The sequence below is a fragment of the Taurulus bubalis genome (genome assembly GCF_910589615.1).
Source record: "Taurulus bubalis genome assembly, chromosome: 12".
NCBI lineage: Eukaryota > Metazoa > Chordata > Actinopteri > Perciformes > Cottidae > Taurulus > Taurulus bubalis.
This window is the reverse complement of record NC_136600.1, coordinates 19,129,311-19,147,636: the sequence shown is the minus strand read 5'-3', so window position 1 is coordinate 19,147,636 and position 18,326 is coordinate 19,129,311. Positions and strand designations below refer to the sequence as shown.

At 41.9% G+C, this 18,326-nt stretch overlaps 1 protein-coding gene across 1 annotated transcript; it reads right to left on the bottom strand.

Moving 5' to 3' along the window:
* Window positions 1-1,893: 1,893 nt before the first annotated feature.
* Window positions 1,894-17,312, bottom strand: epb41l4b (erythrocyte membrane protein band 4.1 like 4B; the record flags this gene model as incomplete). The annotated part of the gene is made up of 23 exons (XM_079226994.1): window positions 1,894-1,957; window positions 2,654-2,787; window positions 2,973-3,093; window positions 3,272-3,415; window positions 3,511-3,566; window positions 3,661-3,774; window positions 3,861-3,982; window positions 4,624-4,760; window positions 6,986-7,089; window positions 7,228-7,261; window positions 7,589-7,622; window positions 8,222-8,331; window positions 9,732-9,901; window positions 9,981-10,050; window positions 10,620-10,708; window positions 10,793-10,880; window positions 11,515-11,635; window positions 12,275-12,327; window positions 13,798-13,842; window positions 14,089-14,167; window positions 14,700-14,742; window positions 14,826-14,930; window positions 17,034-17,312. The coding sequence occupies 23 exons, from the start codon at window positions 17,310-17,312 to the stop codon at window positions 1,894-1,896; spliced, it is 2,316 nt and encodes a 771-aa protein (XP_079083120.1).
* Between the last annotated feature and the right edge of the window lie 1,014 nt (window positions 17,313-18,326).

The window sequence follows — 18,326 nt, the reverse complement described above, 5'->3', positions numbered from 1 at the left end:
TGGGAAATCTACTGTTGGACACATCCGGTGTGATTATACAAGAAGTTATAACTTCATTATTAGTTAGAGTTCAGTATGTTACGGATTTTCAGAATATGATTGAATTCTTCCTTTTTGTTTCATGCACATAACAGGCTCAACCCTCATGGGTTTATAAGACACCAAAAATAGAGCTGCAGTGGTCAAACATTTAATTCAATTACAATATTGGTATAAGAGTAAATTAAAGTACTTTTTATCTAAGATTAAATATAATCCTAAAGATATTAGGGACTGTTTGAACATTGTTATAAGGAGAGGAAAATGGCATCTCTGTGCTAAAGGGAAGAAAGCTAGATGTATTTATTTATTTTGGCGGTGGGGGGAACTTTATCATTTAATTCATGATTTTTTTTTTCAAGGTTTATTGTAAACAGAAAGATAGTTCCATCAAAATACTTGTCAAAACCAAGCCTTTTAAAAGATGCCATACATAATAAAGGAAAGTAGTTCCATTCCTCAACTCATACCAGAGTCTCTGCACTGCACCTTTCCTTTGAAGATGCATTTTCTAACATTATGTGCTTCACAGAGAGAAAGAACAGAGGTGCAATTACAGACTGACTCACTGTACTGCACCTGAGACTGTAGGTGTGTAGAGGCCGATGGAGCAGTAATGTTCTTAATAACCACATTCCCTCACTGGGTGGGTGAGGCCGACACATACGCACAAACCACAAAGACACGCAAGGTGAGGCCGATCCACATTCCAGCAGAGACCAAAGATGCTACTATAGAGCTGTCAAACAGATGATGTGACCTTTATTCAATTCCAACCGTGGGCAGGAATGACACGATCAGCACATACAGTACAGCAGCAAATCATCAGTCACCTCACAGGTGGTTGTGACAAAACAAGAGAAATAAAGTTGTGAAGCAGCAGGGTTATGCTTAAACAAAAAGCTCACACCAACAACATGACTTCTGAGATCTGTTTTGGTATTTTGACCTGTGATGAAAACGAGAAAAATTGTGATCCACAATCTGTTCCTCGTGACAAACCTGCAGTGCAGGATCCTGTGCTCAGATATGACTGCTGATATGTCTCCTTCTAGTGGGGGAACTGAGACTGCAGCTGCAGGACAATCCGGTCTCACCCTCTACTTCAATGAGTCATGACTCTGATCAGGAAGTTTCTTCAAACTTAAATGCTGCAAAGGTTTTGGCATCTCAAAAATGAATATCTGACATAAGGAACGTAGCCTGCTCTGCAGAATATTAAATATGTCTATTTACATTTTGAAAAAAACTTTGAATTTGAAATTGACTTTAACTTTAGCCTTTAAAGTGCAGAGATCAATGCTTCAACAGTCGCTGTCTGAAACACAGTTTAGGCCTGAACATGGACACAGTGTTGATGTGTTGATGACATCAAAGTTAAACATAACCCCAAAGTAAGTCAGGTAAATATTTCATCATGTCACATATTTATCATGCAGGCAGCACCCGTCACATCAGTAGCTTCTCTGTAATGTGTGTGTGTGTGAGAGAGAGAGAGAGAGAGAGAGAGAGAAAGAGTGTGTGTGAGACAGAGAGAGAAGGAGAAAGAGAGAGAGAGAGTGTGTGTGTGTGTGTGTGAGTTAGGCAGTGAGTCAATTTTGTTTTATCTCACTTATAAATTTAACAGTTTGATGGATATAAAGAACCATCCTTCTAAAATAAACAATGAAGCAAATACTGTATATAACAATTGCCTTTTATGGAAATATATATTTTTAACTGCTGAATGTATTATGCAAATATACAAATGTTGATTGCAGCCAGCGACTTTAAGTCCTCTGTTCCCACTTTCCTCACTAAATGTCAGGTCCGCTGCGCCTGGAGATGATGTCACAGGGGTCAAGGGTCAAGGTCTCAGAGCTCCGTCATCAGGAGGGCTCTTAGTATTTTCTCTCTGTCCAACCTCATTTCCTCTCCGCTACAAACATAGAAAGATATAAACCTCATGTTGTAAGAAGTTTGAAGATCTAAGTCTGCCCACTCTGTTTTCATTTAATTTATTTCATGTAACAGGTAATAGTCTGATGAAAGATACAGCAAACTTTACAAATCCCTTTTTCATGAGATACGGCCAAAAGGGCTGCATAAATATAACAATAAAGACGATACAAACAATATTCACAAGGTAAGACAACTGTGCATTACAAAGGCAGAGAGAGAGACGTAACTACAGAAAAAGTTAAGTTAACTAACAGATAAAGAAACCTTATTGGATTTATTGGACTTGCTTTAGTCATTTTTCAAATGCCAAATACTTACGCGTTCCAGCTTCTTACATAGATTTGATACTGTGTCTTTGTCAAAGCAAACTGAATATATTTATGTTTTGAACTCTTGGTCAGACAAAACAAGACATGTGTCACCTCAGTTTCTTTTTCTTAAAAACTTTTCTCGTGTTAGAGACACAATTATTGATAGATTAATCGAATAGAATAATTGTTACCTGCAACTATTATTGATTATTTTGCTGATCTTTTTCTTGATAACATAATTGCTAGCTACAGCCCTGGTTATATGGTATAACTTAAACAAACAACCACGATGCCCCCAAATCCTTACTTCAGATCTCTGGAGGGACATTTTAGCAAATACATTGAGAATTGAGGTGTGTTACCTGTCGTTATGGGCAGCAAGGTAAGGGGAGAGGCGAGGAATGGAGCTATGGTAGTAAGAAGGGGAGAGATGGGGAGAAGGCGAAGGAGAGGGACAGCATGGACTACCCAGCTCCAGTGCTGGCATTTTATCCACCTGGAATAAACATCAATGTATACACACACACGCACGCACACACACACACACGCACACACACACACACACACGCACGCACACATACACACGGAGATATTCCTCTGTTTACTTACAAGTAATGCTGAGAGGCATTCAACAAACATGCACTCTATATTTTGACGGTGTGTGTGTGTGTATGTGTGCACCTGTGGGTATATGGACGGCTGTATCTGTTTGTCCAGTGAGCTGGTAGACCCTGACTTCCCTGCACTCTGGGAGGAAATTGCTGCAAGTGCTTCTGGGAGATTATCTTCATCTTCGTGGTTACTGTGTAAGAGATAAGTTCAGAGAGACTAAATTACTTACAAGACCTTTAGAATGATCTGAATAACTATTTCAAAAGTGGAGACAGTGTTGCTTTTGCTTCAAGTATTGTTTCCCAGAGTGCAACGTTCCTCTCAAAGCTCAAGTTGGGAGGCAGTAATCGAAGGTGATGTGTACTCACAAGCTGAATTGTCTGACCAGTCGTTTTCTGCGCGTGTTGGCTTTAGGCTGCAGCCTCTCCGGCGTTGGGTTGAGGTCGTGTCGATGTGGCGTCTTCTCTGCCGTCAGACTGGATGCAGCTGAGTCTTGGGATGAGCTCTGATACCTAAAGGACCAGAGTCGTCATCACATAGAGAGTTAGTCTTAAATACACGTGCAGAAACATATTTAGGAACGCAACGATAGGATGAGGGTACCGGCCTGTCATTAAAGGTCTCATTTGAGTTCTTCCCTCTAGGCGTTGTTGGAGCTTCCTTCTTCATCATGGAGGAAAAGCAGATACTTTTGTTAGTTACACTGCACAGGACACGAAGCGTTGATGGTTTGGTGGGAGTCTGCTTTGATACTCACCCTGAAGGCCGCCTCCATCTGGGCCTTGAGGATGTTACACTTAAGATGATCAGGGAGCATCGCCGGGGAGTTAGGAGGATGCAGAGACTTTTCAGACAGCTGCTTCTCCTCTCCCTGGCAAGGGAACAAACAGGGATTTTATTGTTTATTGTTTTATTATTGCAGAATGAGGAAACAGTGTGCGGGGGACAGTGTCTGACCTTGTTGTCCATGTTGACTTGCAGCGAAGGCCAGGGGGGAGATTCACTGTCTGACTCTAGAGCCTTGAGCAGAGACTGAGAGATATCCAACTCCTCTGCAGGGCAGTGAGGAGCTCGACGTTCTAAAGCACGCAAAGTTTAATGAGAAAATGAACTCTAGGCAACATTAGTTATTGTGTAGACATGCTATTTTTTGGATACCTTTGATTGTTCAACATGAACAGGCTAATTTGGTTACTTAGTAAATAGTCTATCGTATAAATGCGTGACATTAGTGATTTACATCCACAGTAGAAGTTTTATAGAAGTTTTTGTACATAAACAGAAATAAATCTAGATTGTAAAGAAAGAAAAAACACAATAAATTGTGTTTAGAAGAGTTAGTTCACCCAAGACACAAACGTACGTATGTCTTAAAATGATAGTCAGCTGCTTTTTTCTTGCTGTAATCATTCCTTTGGTTCATACTGGCCAAGAACACTAAGAAATACCTTCAGAATACACTTTTAGTGTCAGAGACGGGGGGGCAAAATCTGTGCAAAAACCATATTCCAACGTTTATCTGAAGCTTATTGGAGGCAGAAGCAGTCTGATCAAAGCAAGAGGGTGTCTTCTATAGTTAGTCTTTATAGAGCAAAATCTATCCTCAAAGTGGAAAAGTAATGTTTTCTGTGTGATTCATACAGCGATGAGCATTGAAAGTGCATCAGTGTATTGACATATCACAGATTTAACGGCTCTCCCTCGGGCTGAGAGTACTCACTGTTCTTGGTGTGTGTGTGACAGAGCGTGTCCTGGCTGTGTGTGTGGCGGTGATGGTGGTGGATCTTGCCAGAATACAAAGTCTCATTCTCTTCAATGCTGAACTGATGGTCTGAAGCAGGACGACTCAGAGGGAAACTAAAGACAACATATGCAATCAAAGTACTTTCTTTTCCACAAACTGTGATACTAAATCATTATTCTTTGAATTCTAAGTCATTCAAACTTTCTGACTTCAGGTCTTAAAGAAAAGAAACACCTGTATAGACATGGGGAAAGACAGTATGACTTTTACAAGTGGGCTTAAGTTATAAAACAATGAAGGACAGATGTTTGCAGATTTTTACTTCTTTTTTTGCAATTATAAACATTTTGTTTATTTGAAAAGCAGAGTAAGTCAACACAAAACATTGGCCACATTTTCTGTAAACAATTGGTTGATTCAGCAAATTCATATAATAATGCTATAATAATGTAAAGTTTATTCAAAAACCTCTCTTTGAAAGCACAACACATATTGCAATATTCTATTTCAAGCTTTTTCCACACTGAACTATAACTATATATTTTAAAGCAGCTCAATCCCTAGCATACCAGCATACATACTTAACTCAACCCCTTCCACCTGCTGAGAATGACCTCATCTGGAACTCGCATCACTTTAACGCACTCAAATTAAAGTGATGTTGATAAATTAGCGTCATGCGATTTCTCAGGCATGAAGACACATTTTATCTTCAAGGCAGATTTGTGATCCTGCAGTAAACATGTTGAAGGATTAAAACACCAACCACGACGGCGTGAAAAGGTCCACTAATGAAGCAAGGCACAAAGCTATTAATCCTATCCTAATTTCATTTGGGTTATGGTTGTGTGATTTACTCTATATCAAGGGTTTTGAAAGGCGGACACTTTATATCTGTATATGAACCATGTTGATGAGACAAGCCGAAGAAAATAAGTATCAATGTATTTTGTCACTTTTATTTTTACCCGTCGCCAGGAGGATTCAATCACATGATTAAAATTATACGACTGACTGATGTTGGTCTGCAGTCTGGAAAATAAGTGTCAATGGATTTTGTCACTTATTTTTGGTATTCTTACTCTAACTTGAGCAGGATAATCATGTTTTAATTTTTGGAACAGCAATTTGGTGGATTTGGGATCTGTAAACAGGAAATAGGACGTTACCATCGAGTCAGTGACTTAGCTGTGAGCTACAACTTTACATTTTGGCAAACTGTAACCATCATAAGTATTCCGTATTATCCATAAGCAGTTCCGGTTTTTAAAACATGAATATACAGACGGCTATCACTGTATTACTTAACTTTAAAATGTGATGATTCTCAACAAGTTCTGGAATTATAAGGTGCATCTTTTTTCTATGATTCCTATGTAGCTTAAAGGATGTTTTGTTTTATTGGGAGGTGTAAGTCATACTTATTATAAAGATGTATTGTATCTCATTTATCGTATCATGTCTGTGTTCAGCTTTGACTGAGTAATGACCCCATGAAAGGAGCATTTTTTATACAAATTGCAGCAATTATTACAAAGGTGGTCAGTTTTAAAGGACCTTAATTGCCTCCATAAGCTGTGTGTCACAGCCATAGCTGTTGATGCAACTGTTGACTGTGGCCAAATTAAAATAACTAACTTCCTGCTGCACCCGTCCCTTTCACCTCACGTCTCTCCCATTGCTCCTTTTTAAGGGATATCTCATGAAGGTGTACACTGAAACACATGAGGGGGATGTGACAAATGGATGATGACAGAGGGGATGAAGATGATGGGGGCAACTTTTCCCGATGAATCCATCAAAGGAGCCTCTCTCTGGGACACCAGTCTGTGTAATTCTCAGTGTTCAGAGTCTGGGTTGGAAACAGATTCCCAGTTCAAACAGAGGTCAAAGTGCGGTCATGACCTTATCCCTGTAAACCACACTGATCGATCCTGGGAAGGTGCCGCTGGTTCGCTGTGGGACGGGAGGATGACTGGACACGGGACTCTCAAACTGGGCAGAAGGCCTGAACGTCACAGGGAGATGGAGGATCACACACACACACACACACACACACACACACACACACACACACACACACACACACACACACACACACACACACACACACACACACACACACACACACAAAGACGAGAACATGGAGGTAGACAAGACAAACACAGACATGCGAGGTTTATGAGTGACATGAAGTGTGGTGAAAACAGATGATTTGGAACGTGAGATGAGTGACTTTGTCTAAAAATAGAAATGTGCCCACATCATCTTCTTGAAGAAGTTTAAAAATCATTGTCCTGTATCTCTAACCCCTGCTCTCTGTGGTTGGTTGTCTTACCTGTGTGGTGGTGTGTGTCCGGAGGGGTGCAGGTAAACTGGAGGTGTGAGAGTCGGGTGGGGCGGGTGCCACGGCTCGTGGCCAATAGGAATGTTGTGTTGGTACTAGAGGGGAGAAGAAGAGACGGACTGAAGAGGCGGATTGAAGAGACGCTGAAATTAAATGTTGTCACAAGAGCGAAGCCAGATCAGTGGCTGCTGCGTGTGTGTGTGTAAAAAAGTAGGTTATCTGAGGTCACTCACCGGATGTAGGCTGGGATCAGGGCTGGCGCGAGAGCTGAAAAATATGGACAACAATCACTGATAGCAGATTATCAAACCAACGGAAAACATTAACGTCTTTATGTATTTTTTCAATATTTAGCAATCAAGCAAAAGTATCCTCACAAGGTGAGGAAAACCCTACAAAGTGACGACTATTTTACCATCTTTTACAACGGGCTATTTTTGTGTTAGTGTTAAGATTATCCAGAACATTATGTGGATTAAGGTCAATTTTAGAGGATAAGGAATGAATGTAATAAATGGAATGTCCTCACAAATACAGTAACATGAATGTGCATGTGGTAGCGTGTGTATTTTGTGGTTGTTTTGTGCATTTTACCTGATATGTGACGGCTTGGCTGGGGAAATGGAAGCTAACAGAGAGAGAGAGAAGAAAAATAAAGCAGCAAGAAATATGACACTCTAAATATGACACTCTATATAAAACACTCTATCCTCATCTATCTGATATTCTATTATGTGTAAATCTGTTTTTCAGTCCAGACTCTTTGCATGCATTTCGTTAATCTGATGCCCAGCTGTTACCAACACTTGCATTTTCATTCATTTTTGTATTGCAGGCCTGAATGACTGTTGCAGTCCAATACACAAAAGGTGAGTGCAAGTGAATACAGTTTGCAGTCTGCACCTAATCATTCATTTATGATATAACTAGAGGCTTCTAAAGCTACTGCAGCTCACAGAAGGTGAGAATATTGAGAAGTACTGCGGGTGTTTTTGACAACCTGCTTTAGAAAAAGGAGCCTGTTGAATTAGCACTTCCTTTGACACATCTCTGAAGGGCTGAATATTTTACATGCTGCAGTTTTTCTTTTTCTCTGAAATAATCAAGCTTTACTGAATCACAATGAGTTAAAACAGTATGTGACCTTTAGGATAATGCGTGCAGGCACATAAAGGACTAAATAGGTCCTGTTAGTCATCAACCTTTGCATGTGCTGATAAGACTCACCTTTGCCCAGTGACTGTGTGCGGGAGGGGTATCTCTTGCTGGGCCTTCTCTCGAAAGTGCTGGCTCTCCTCAGTCTGCCTCCATGAGTGGCCTGATACTCTGTCTTACCACTGAGATAGAGGACGACAAGTATGAAAGCCGTTATTATAAAGCAACCACACTGCAGTTTGACTTCAGTTCAAGTGTTCAGAATTCCCCTCTGGTGAATTAACATAAAAATAAATCCCTGTTTAAGGATGGAAAGAAAAATGATGGTGGTGTTATTGTTTGACTGAAGAAAACACAGCTCCTTAAATTGTTTAATAGGCATAGTCTTTGATGAGACTATCATTTTAAAGTAGTTTATAAAACCACATACCTAACGCAAAACTACGATTAAGAAATTCAGAACGATTTTTTTATATATTTATATTAAATTTACTTGACGTTTCTTACTTTTTTGCTCTTAAAATGTTTTCTTAAGCACACTTAAATGCTCATTCATTTATTTCATGAAATGACTCTCAATAATAATAAAAAAAACTGTCACTCGGAACAAAAAGCTCCAGAGTGTTTATCGCACTGATTCTGTTACACGCTACAGGTGTTCCTGTTTTTTTACTTCCACCACCGAGTCCTAAATCCATCGACTCAAATGTAAAACACACTTCGTAATGCTTTGTTTCGCTGCTCAAACAAATGTCAGGAAGGGCCCTTCAAGTGTGAGAATTTGCTTTGACCATCTCGGATAATAGTCGGAAGAAAACAAACAATGTGAAGGGAAAATTTCAGTCGCCATAGGAACAGGTCCATGTAACCATAGATACACTGTAACCATAGATACAAGCTCTGTTTTATGTGACACACTGTTTCCCCATGTGCTAGGACCAGTGATGGCCATAACCACCTGAGTGAGACAACTTTTATTATCCTTCAGAGTCGTGTCAGCTGTCACTAATACACTTTAGGAGTATAAGGAGCGGGGCTGCATGGTGGTGGAGTGGCTAGCAGTGTCAGCTCACAGCGAGAGAGAGGGGTTCGATCCCCGATCCCGATCGGGTTCGATCCCGCTGTGGAGTTTGCGCATTCTCCCCGTGACAACGAGGATTCCCTCCGGGTTCTTTGTTCTCCCACAGTCCAAAAACATGCGGCTCACGTTAATTGGAGGCTCTAAAATGCCCGTCGTGTGAGCGAATGGTTGTCTGTCTCTATATTTGCCCTGAGATAAACAGGCGGCCTGTCCAGGGGGAACCTTGCCTTCGTCCAATGTCAGCTGGGATCGGTTCCAGCGACCCCATGACTCTAAAAAAGGTAAGCGGTTTGGGTAATGGAGTATTTTTTCGGAATATTTTTTCACCCCAAGGACTATTTTTCGGAATATTTTTTCCATTCTTTTCTTTCTTCTTACCGGTCACTCGCCTGCACACTTCATATTAACACACTCATGCCACTTAACATACACTTTAACTTAAACACACGTCTGATTCAGATTCTGATGAGGAGCAGGTGTTAGTCCATCTCTGAAATCTACCTGAATCTGAAGCGAGACCCGAGTCGTGTGAAGTCGCTGCGGCTGGCCTTGTCTGTGGCTGGTTGGCGTAGCCGGAAGAAGGCGTGGCTCTCCACGGCACACTTCCACAGGTGTTTACAGTTCTTGGAGTTGTCCAGCTGGAACACAAACGTGTGCTCCTGCTCCCGACCCTGAGGTCAGAAAGCAAACAAATGTTGCTAGCCGCCTTGTGTGTGTGTGCAAGGTGTGTGTTAGTGACAGGATACCAACCTGATCGTCGTCCTCCACCACGACCAACGTGAGTCGACTCCTTTTGAAATCCAGCCGAGTGATTTTAGGCCTGGATATTGGACAACACACAGAGACACACACACGAACAACAAAATCAGTGATTCTACATTAGTAACTCAGGCTTGAGTTTTATTTCAGAAGGTTGAGAGCAGAGATTTCCAAACAAATGGAAACCATAGCACCTTCAACAGTTATAATAACACCAATATCAAGATCATTTATATACAATCGGCCTTTTCTCATTCACTCAAAAAAAAAAAAGCCTACATTGATGGTGCTCTGCAGACTAACTGATGAATATTGAAATATCCATTTAGACATTCACTGTGATGAAAAGTCAGGAGCCAGAAAGCATGTTAAGTTTCCATGTCATGTTTCTGTGTCATGCTGTCATTAGCTGCAACATAACTGCAAATGGTTTAATGAGGAGATTCTGGTGTTCATTGCTCATTTACATTGTAAACGTGATCCGTAATGTAAAAATGTTTTAAATGTGGTGAAACAATACTAAAATTGAAAAGCTTTTTTGCACCCCTGGGTCGTCCTGAAGTCTCCCCAAGGGTGCCACAGCACCCACATTGAGAACCACTGGTTTGGAGATGCGTTCGATGTACTTACCAAAAGAAGAGGCCAATTTTGTTGGGGCCTTCAAATACTAAAATGCCAGTCGGAGTGAGACCTAGTGCATATTCTCCCCCGTCTCTTCCCTGAAGAAACAAAACGCACACCTTTAATTGTCAAACACACTTGTAATGAAGAGACACTTGTGAAAGTAAAATACACTCACACACCTTGACAAAGTGCATATCTACTCCGTAAAGTTCCAGCCACTTGCATTTGTTGAGAAAAGAAATCTCTGCTTCTGACGGACTCGTTCCCCTGTGGATTTCACAATAAAAATATCACTTCAGTTCTGACACGATAAAAATGTCAATAGCGCCACTCGCTGCATGACCTTTACTGGTAATTGTAAACTCAGAGTGGGTAACCCTCTGAGTCCCTGACTCAGTCTTGCTGTTGTGCGTAAGAATGACTGTGAACTCAGTGTGAGTTTGTCCTTGTGTGGCTCAGTCGGCTTGGTGAAGCGCAGCATATGTGTATGTAATCTAATCCGAGATGGGAGCAATCAGACCGTGGCTGGGTTAAACACTGCCCAGAATCAATCAGGACCCTCCAGGGATTAATCCCTTAATCCTTCATACAAACCAGTGAGAGCGAGGCTGAGGCGGAGGCGGAGGCGGAGTGTGTGTGTGAAATGTAGACGCCCTCATCAGTAGAAACGCTGGCGCTGAAAGGCAGCAGCAGAATGTCTTCCTTTTTCCTCAGCTTCTTGCCCCAGTTGTTTTGTTCAATGAGGAGATAAACCTGCTCAGGTCGCTGGACGCCCTCCAATAGGTTGCTTTGACACAGCAAAAGTGTTGTGGCAACCAGTGCAGATGTACGTGTAGAAACGTGGTTGAAAAAGTCCCATTTTCCACAACAAGTCTGTCACTGACTTCCTGATTAAACTCACCGAAGGTCCAACCACCTGCCAAAGATGTCCGCCTCCATGGGCTCGCTCTGTTTGGGATTGAAACGAAACTCAGACACCAGCTCAGGAGAGTGCTCCAAGGGATCACAGTCGCCCATCTCACCTGGGCGTGGACACAAAGAGATATCAAACACAGATGCATAAACCAAGAAATTAAGAAATACAGTTGAGGGAGAGCAGGAGAATCTTCTCTACTCGTTACACAATGTTTTACCATTATCCTGGAGTTGTCTATTTAGGCCATGCTGTTCAGCAAAAATGTCTCTCTGCAGGTTCACGCTGCATCAAAGGATATTTTTTATGCAAGGAAGCACCAAATTGATATTGTACTATTTACAAAGTACTTTTCCATGTCAGGTTACTGCTTGACCTCTGCATTTGATTTTTAGATAGCGTGGACCATATTTATGTCTAATGTTTTATCTTTAAACTATCCATATAATGTTTGTGGCTGCAACTTCTGTGGCAGCTCACACATTGAGCTCCCAGCTGTAATGAGATTAGCTATATAAATAAAGTGTTGCTAGCTTGCATAAATGTCTTGCTTGGATGTCAAAGTAAACGCACCACCGAGAAAGAAAAAACTTCTTTTCACCACTCAATGATAAATTAGAAAATAAATAAAAAAATCAAATATATGAGTGGACGGAATGTTGCAAGCGGATTTTCATATCACAGTGAAATGAAAGGAGATTAATGGCCTCCCAAAACATAAAAAAAATCAATCTAAAAGTGTACTTACTTTGTAAACAATATGCCGCCAGCTCTACTGAGACTTCATACGGACATTTCAATCTGACCAGAGAAAAAGAGACACTGCTGATGAGCTGTTTTTAGTGAAAGTGCGTGTGTGCGTGTGCGTGTGTGTGCACGTGCATGTCAAGGAGAAGAAGAGCAACCCTTTTCCTAAAATAAGCAGCCCTCTGCTGTTCCTGATCTTGAGCTTCATAATAGAGCTGGACTCTGGGGATGCGTGGCCCAGATAGTCGGAAGGAGGGATAGCACGCCGTCTGTGTGTGTGTTTGTGCATGCAGGTTTGTGTTTGTGTGTAAGAAAGCAGGCGCCACTGTACAGAAGTTCCCCAAACTCTAATGTAGGTGACCCGTGTGTACGCTCCCACAGCTGAGTGTGTTTAACGCTACTTTTGAGAACCAGAATTCTTGATAGATAAAGTGAAATTACGGACTTTATATATATATATATATATATATATATATATATAGTTCATAGTTTATTTCATTTATTATGCATACTACTTTATTTTAGGGAAAATGTTTTCTTCGGTTCACAAGTTTTTTCAGAAACAGTTTTAATAAAATTTCTAGTCCAAGCATCTTTATCTCCCATACACTCCAATAATGAGGTGAACATTCTTTACAGACACAGAGGGTCTTTTTTTTAAGTTGCATATTTTCACTATTCATCAGCTTCACATTTAATCTAATTACCATTACAATGTTCTTCTTTTGTTTGCCCTCAAGTTGCTTTAAGATTGTTATAATCTTTATTGTCTCACACCAGTACACATATATTCAGTATTAGTTTGTTCAGTTCTTTAATGAAGCTATAATAATAGAGTGAAATATTAAAAGCCAAGACTCTGACACAATGTTTTGTATGGCTACAGCTCTCCATCTAATAGAAATATCATTAAAGTCTGCCATAATTTTAAACTAAATTTCCTTGTAATTCATGATCATATTTAGTATTGTTGTAAACGTTTGGCTCTACATTAGAATTTCAAAAATAATGATGTAGGTTTTTAATAAATGGTTGTACACCATGCATTTGTAAATACTAAATCCCTGGCAGCTGCTGCTTCTGGGGTTAATTAACATATCAAACAAACATCCGCCTAATAACCACGTTGATTGTTAAAATGGATAATTATGATAGGGATAGGGATTATGATAGGGATAGTAATTGTCAGCATGTTTCCACATGTTATCTTCCTTTCCTTATTATTTATAAGTAATTAAATTACTTTTTCAGGAACAGGGCAATAAATCAAACACACTTGTCAAGCTGACTTATACAGCACCGAGTTCTCATCCTCTCCTGTTTGTCTCTCGACTCACTGAGAGCAAATAAATGTGTTTCCAAAAATGTCAAACTAATTGTTTCAATGTGCACAAAATATGCAATATGATCACATGTATGTAATAAATAAAATTAAGGTATTTGTGTTAATGTATACATCTGCATCCGTCTCTTTAAACTGTGATTTTTTCATTTGCGTGTGTTAACAGCGACAAGGGAACTTACTTGCCAGACAAAATATCTTGTCGAAGCTGCAACACGAACAGATACCTGTTGGAGCAAAACAACAACACACAGAGAGAGAGGCTCACTGAACATAAATCAATTGATGTATCACAGGCTTTTCCTCATAACTCTGTCACATCATTTGTTTGAACAAGTCCCTGTCCGTTTGGCCTTGATTTTAATCGACCCACAGCAGCAAAGTAATTAGCCCCACGTCCCCTTTGGACCGCCGCACTGGGCTCTTGAGAAAACCATGTGTGTGAGTGTCTGATTTGTGTGTGAGATTTTTACCTTGTAAATTCCTCATGCAGGTTATTTGGCTCTGACGAGTAAAATTTCACTCTGAAGAACAGCCTGTATGGAGGCCCGTCTAAAAGACATAAAGAGAGAGCAAAGTGTAATAAAATACTGTGTGTGTGTGTGTGTAGGTGTACGAGTGAGAGAGAAAGAGGAAGACAGAGATAAAGTATTCATTTATCGGAAATGTATTCAATCCAATCGTCTTATGATTTATTTGATTCGTTTCATCTCATCCGTCACTGTCAGACAGGCCGTGAATCTTTTTTCAACTGCATGTTCTTTGTAGCCTACTTTATTATTTCTTTTCTGTTTAACTTTAACATCGATCAGACTTTTTCTTTTGAGGCTCCTGAACTACAAAAGGCCCGGCGAACAAGTAGGACAACATCAGTCTCTCCTGTTCCATTCATCCCTCTGTTGCAAGCTGCAGAGGTAAACAAGGGTACGGCTCCGCATGCTAATCACCAGGTCAACATTGGATAATACACCACCTGCTCCCCACTCACCTGCTTCCACATGCACATACTGCACATTTTCCAGCACACACACACACACGCAACACGAGTAGGCCTAATTAGAAAATCAGTCAGAAATGAACTTACCTCGGATCTGTTTCTTTATAAGCTTACACATATCCAGCCAGTGCTAGAAAAAAGAAAATAATAAGGTGAAAATGACTTTTATCCGCTTGTGGTCGACTGTGAGAGAAGTAAGAGCTTGTTACTCACTGAGACTTGCTCTGTGTCCATGTACTGCAATCCAAAGTATTCTGTCTCCACCAGATCTATGTGATACATGATCTGGTCAAAAAGGTCCTGGCCTTTAGACTTGCTCTACAAAAGAAGAACAAAAGGTCAAATATTTTCGGCTGAGCTTCATGGATGTTTATTCTTATCTCCTGGGCGGTAGTAACCTAATCTTCTCGAGATAAATTGAGTCTTAAAACTCGAGTTTCACCATGGAGGTGGCGGACAGATTTCCCAGCAATTTAGGCATAAAAGACAATAACAGGCACCACATGAGTTCAAGTGGATGTGAAGGCCTTGTCATTGCACTTGAGCCCAATTGGCAACATTTTGTCCCAAACTTCACCCGAACAATTCACGAGCAGATGTGCCTCATCGCCCAGCATGAAGACCTGACCCCAGTCTGACCCATATAACACACAGTGGGTGTGTAGAAAGATGACAGCCTTGTACTTTGGATCCTGATAACAAGTCTAAACTTTCTGGTGCGCTTATGAATGTGTGAGGAAATCAGTGGTATTAAGGGATTGGGGCCGAAGCCGGGGGTCACCTGCTCATTCTGCAGCATGTAGTTTTAGAGAGGCTGATATAAATCATGACCTCTTATCACATGGGTGCACATGAGGTGGCAAAAATATCACACACACTTGAGTGAAATTTGTACTGTTCCTGTTCACCTTGTGTTTTGGCTGCATTCAGCCTGAAGTGACAGGCTAATAAGCTTTAATTGGCAAGTTTGAGCTCTGCTCAGCACACCTGGCATGTGCAAACTTGTTTCAACACACCTTTGACTAAAGCTACCAGCTTGACAAGCCCTGTGTCATTGTGTTGTTGGAGCTGTGGCTTTGCGCTATTGCTGTAATCTCTCTGTTGGTCTGTAAGAGAAATAATGTCTCCTCTGATAACCCACTATACACCGTCCGAGCATTTCAGAGGTGACGCATGCACGCAGTATAGCTTCGGTGACACACACAACCTTCAAAATGAAAACATCTTACGAGAAGCCACTTGCGCACGAATGCCCACACACTCGCTCATTATCCCACCTGCCCCTCACACACTCGCAGCACTAGGCCATGACACAGAGTCCCCACGGTTATAAATCAGATCAGGGAGTCGGGGAATAGAGGGATATGGATGGAAAAAGAAGCAGAAGAAGGAGGAGGAGGGTGATGAGGCGGAGTGTGAAAGAGTAAGACGACGAGCAAAGGGAGCAGGCCACAGAGGGAGTGTAATAGAAGATTAACTGGGAAAATGGCACAAGGAAGGTAGTGAAGGAGCAGAGATTGCGCGAGGAAGATCAGATACAAGCAAATAGAGAGAGAGCGAGAAGAACAAAGTGAAGTTGGAAAAGAGCAAACAGGATTGGGCAGCTTCAGGTCTGTTAGTCAGATATGGGGAAGTAATGTGATAACTTGGTCGATCACAACACCATCTGGAGCTGCTCCTCTCAGCGGACAGGAAGAGACACACACAAACACACGCACACGCACACACAAATAATAGGCTACCATAAAGGCCACTATGTTACTACAGGCAGTGAGACTTTTCTGTGCTGAACTTCCATGAGGCACGTTCTAGACACATTGTTTGTTATCGAATTGATTATTTAGTTTATAATTGTTTAGCCAAATAAATATCAAAAACATGGTATTCACACAAAAAACTAAACTGTTTAATATCCAGAGACGAGGTCTTCAAGTAGTTCATTTTGTTTGGCCATCAGTCCTGAACTTAAAAGTATTTCATTTAAAATGATTTCAAATTAAAAGCAATCAGCTAATCCCCTTTCCTTGAAAAACAGTTGATTAATGTTCAAAATAGTTTGAGCCTTAATGTAAACTGCATGTCTGCTGGATGAACCGGGAAATAAAAAGCAGTAATAGGACAACATATTCACTTGTATCATTATCTAACCAAGATTGTATAACTTTAACTTTAAGTTGTAACTATTCAAAGCAACCTTAGTGGCAGTTTCCCCTTACATTTTAAATAAACAAAGTTTAAAGTAAATTGACAACGGGTCTGACTCCAGATTAAACATGATACATTTACAGAGAACCTCCAGGAACCCCCATCAGCGCCCTTTGACACTCCCTGACCTGGTCTACCACCCAGTCCTGCGCCGGGTGCTCTGTTCACACACTGCCGGCCAGTGTAAACACTCAGAGCCGCGGTCAGCACACTCACAGGCAAATCCACATTGACATCGGAGCCGTCCAGCAGCAGCACGCGGCAGGTGATGGTGGTCCTCGAGGTCCCGGCCGCTGGGATGTGAACCGATGCTCCCCCGCTGACCACGGCGGGCACGTGCACCACCTGCTGCTGATGGGCCAGGAGCAAGGGGTTCCCGGTCACCCCTCCTGCTCCTCCTCCTCCTCCCCCTTTACCGTCCCGCTCGTCCCTCTCTCTAATCGGGAAGCGGCTCCGGGAGCGGCGGCTGAATGTCCGGCGCAGAAAACCCATCATCTTCCTGAACCACAAGGTGAGGAGGTCCGTGTTGAGTCCGTGAAAGCTGCTCCACGCAACAGTCGGAGGAGCCGTGGTCCTGCTGCTGCTGCTGCCGCCGCCTCCTCCTCGTCCTCCCCGGGGCGAGGAGTCACTTAGCAGGCACGGAGGAGACTTCAGGGCTGCCGATCAGTCCTCCGGCTGGATGTCGGCAGCAGGAGGGGACTCCAGCCGCATACTAATGAAACTCAGACAGATCAACCAACCAGTTGATTTTCAACCATTCGGCCCGGTGTGAGCGACGGGACTCTCTCGCGGAAATACCAGCAGCCCTCCTCCTCCCGCTGCCCTGTCCTCTCCCGTGCACCTGCGTCCTGCTTGGCTCGCTGTTGCGCACCGACTCTGAAATACCGGAGAAAACCCGTCCGACGCCCCGCAGTGGAAGCCGCACGGGCCCGGGGAGGCGATGGGGAGTCGAGTAACCTCTGAACCGGACCCCGGAGGCTGTTGTTCGTTATCGCACCGGCGAATCGAAACTATAGTCTACCTCACAGGTAAAGTCAACCCAACGAAACTGGACAAACAGTGTGATCTGCGCCTGCGCACAAACACCACGCAGAACAAACTTCAGTTCCTCGCGCCTGGCTGACCCATCGGGGCCGGTGAAGCAGCGCCACCTGTCTGTCACAGGTGCGCCTGGCGAGGGAATACTGAAGTGGATCCTGAGTGGCTCCCAGGGTCCAGGGGCCTCCAGGGGCCCCCAGGAGCCTCCAGGCTCCCAGACATCATGAGAGTGACTTATGTCATTTTATTTGTCAAAGCCGGACTGTAGAAATACTGAGCTAGTGAGTCCAAGTCAAAACCAAACACATTTTTAAAAATGTGTTTGTATTTGTATTCATATATATATATATATATATATATATATATATATATATATATATATATATATATATATATATATATATATATATAAAGCATGTATCATCATGAACATCTACTAAACTCTGTACCATTCTGGCTACAAATAAGAAA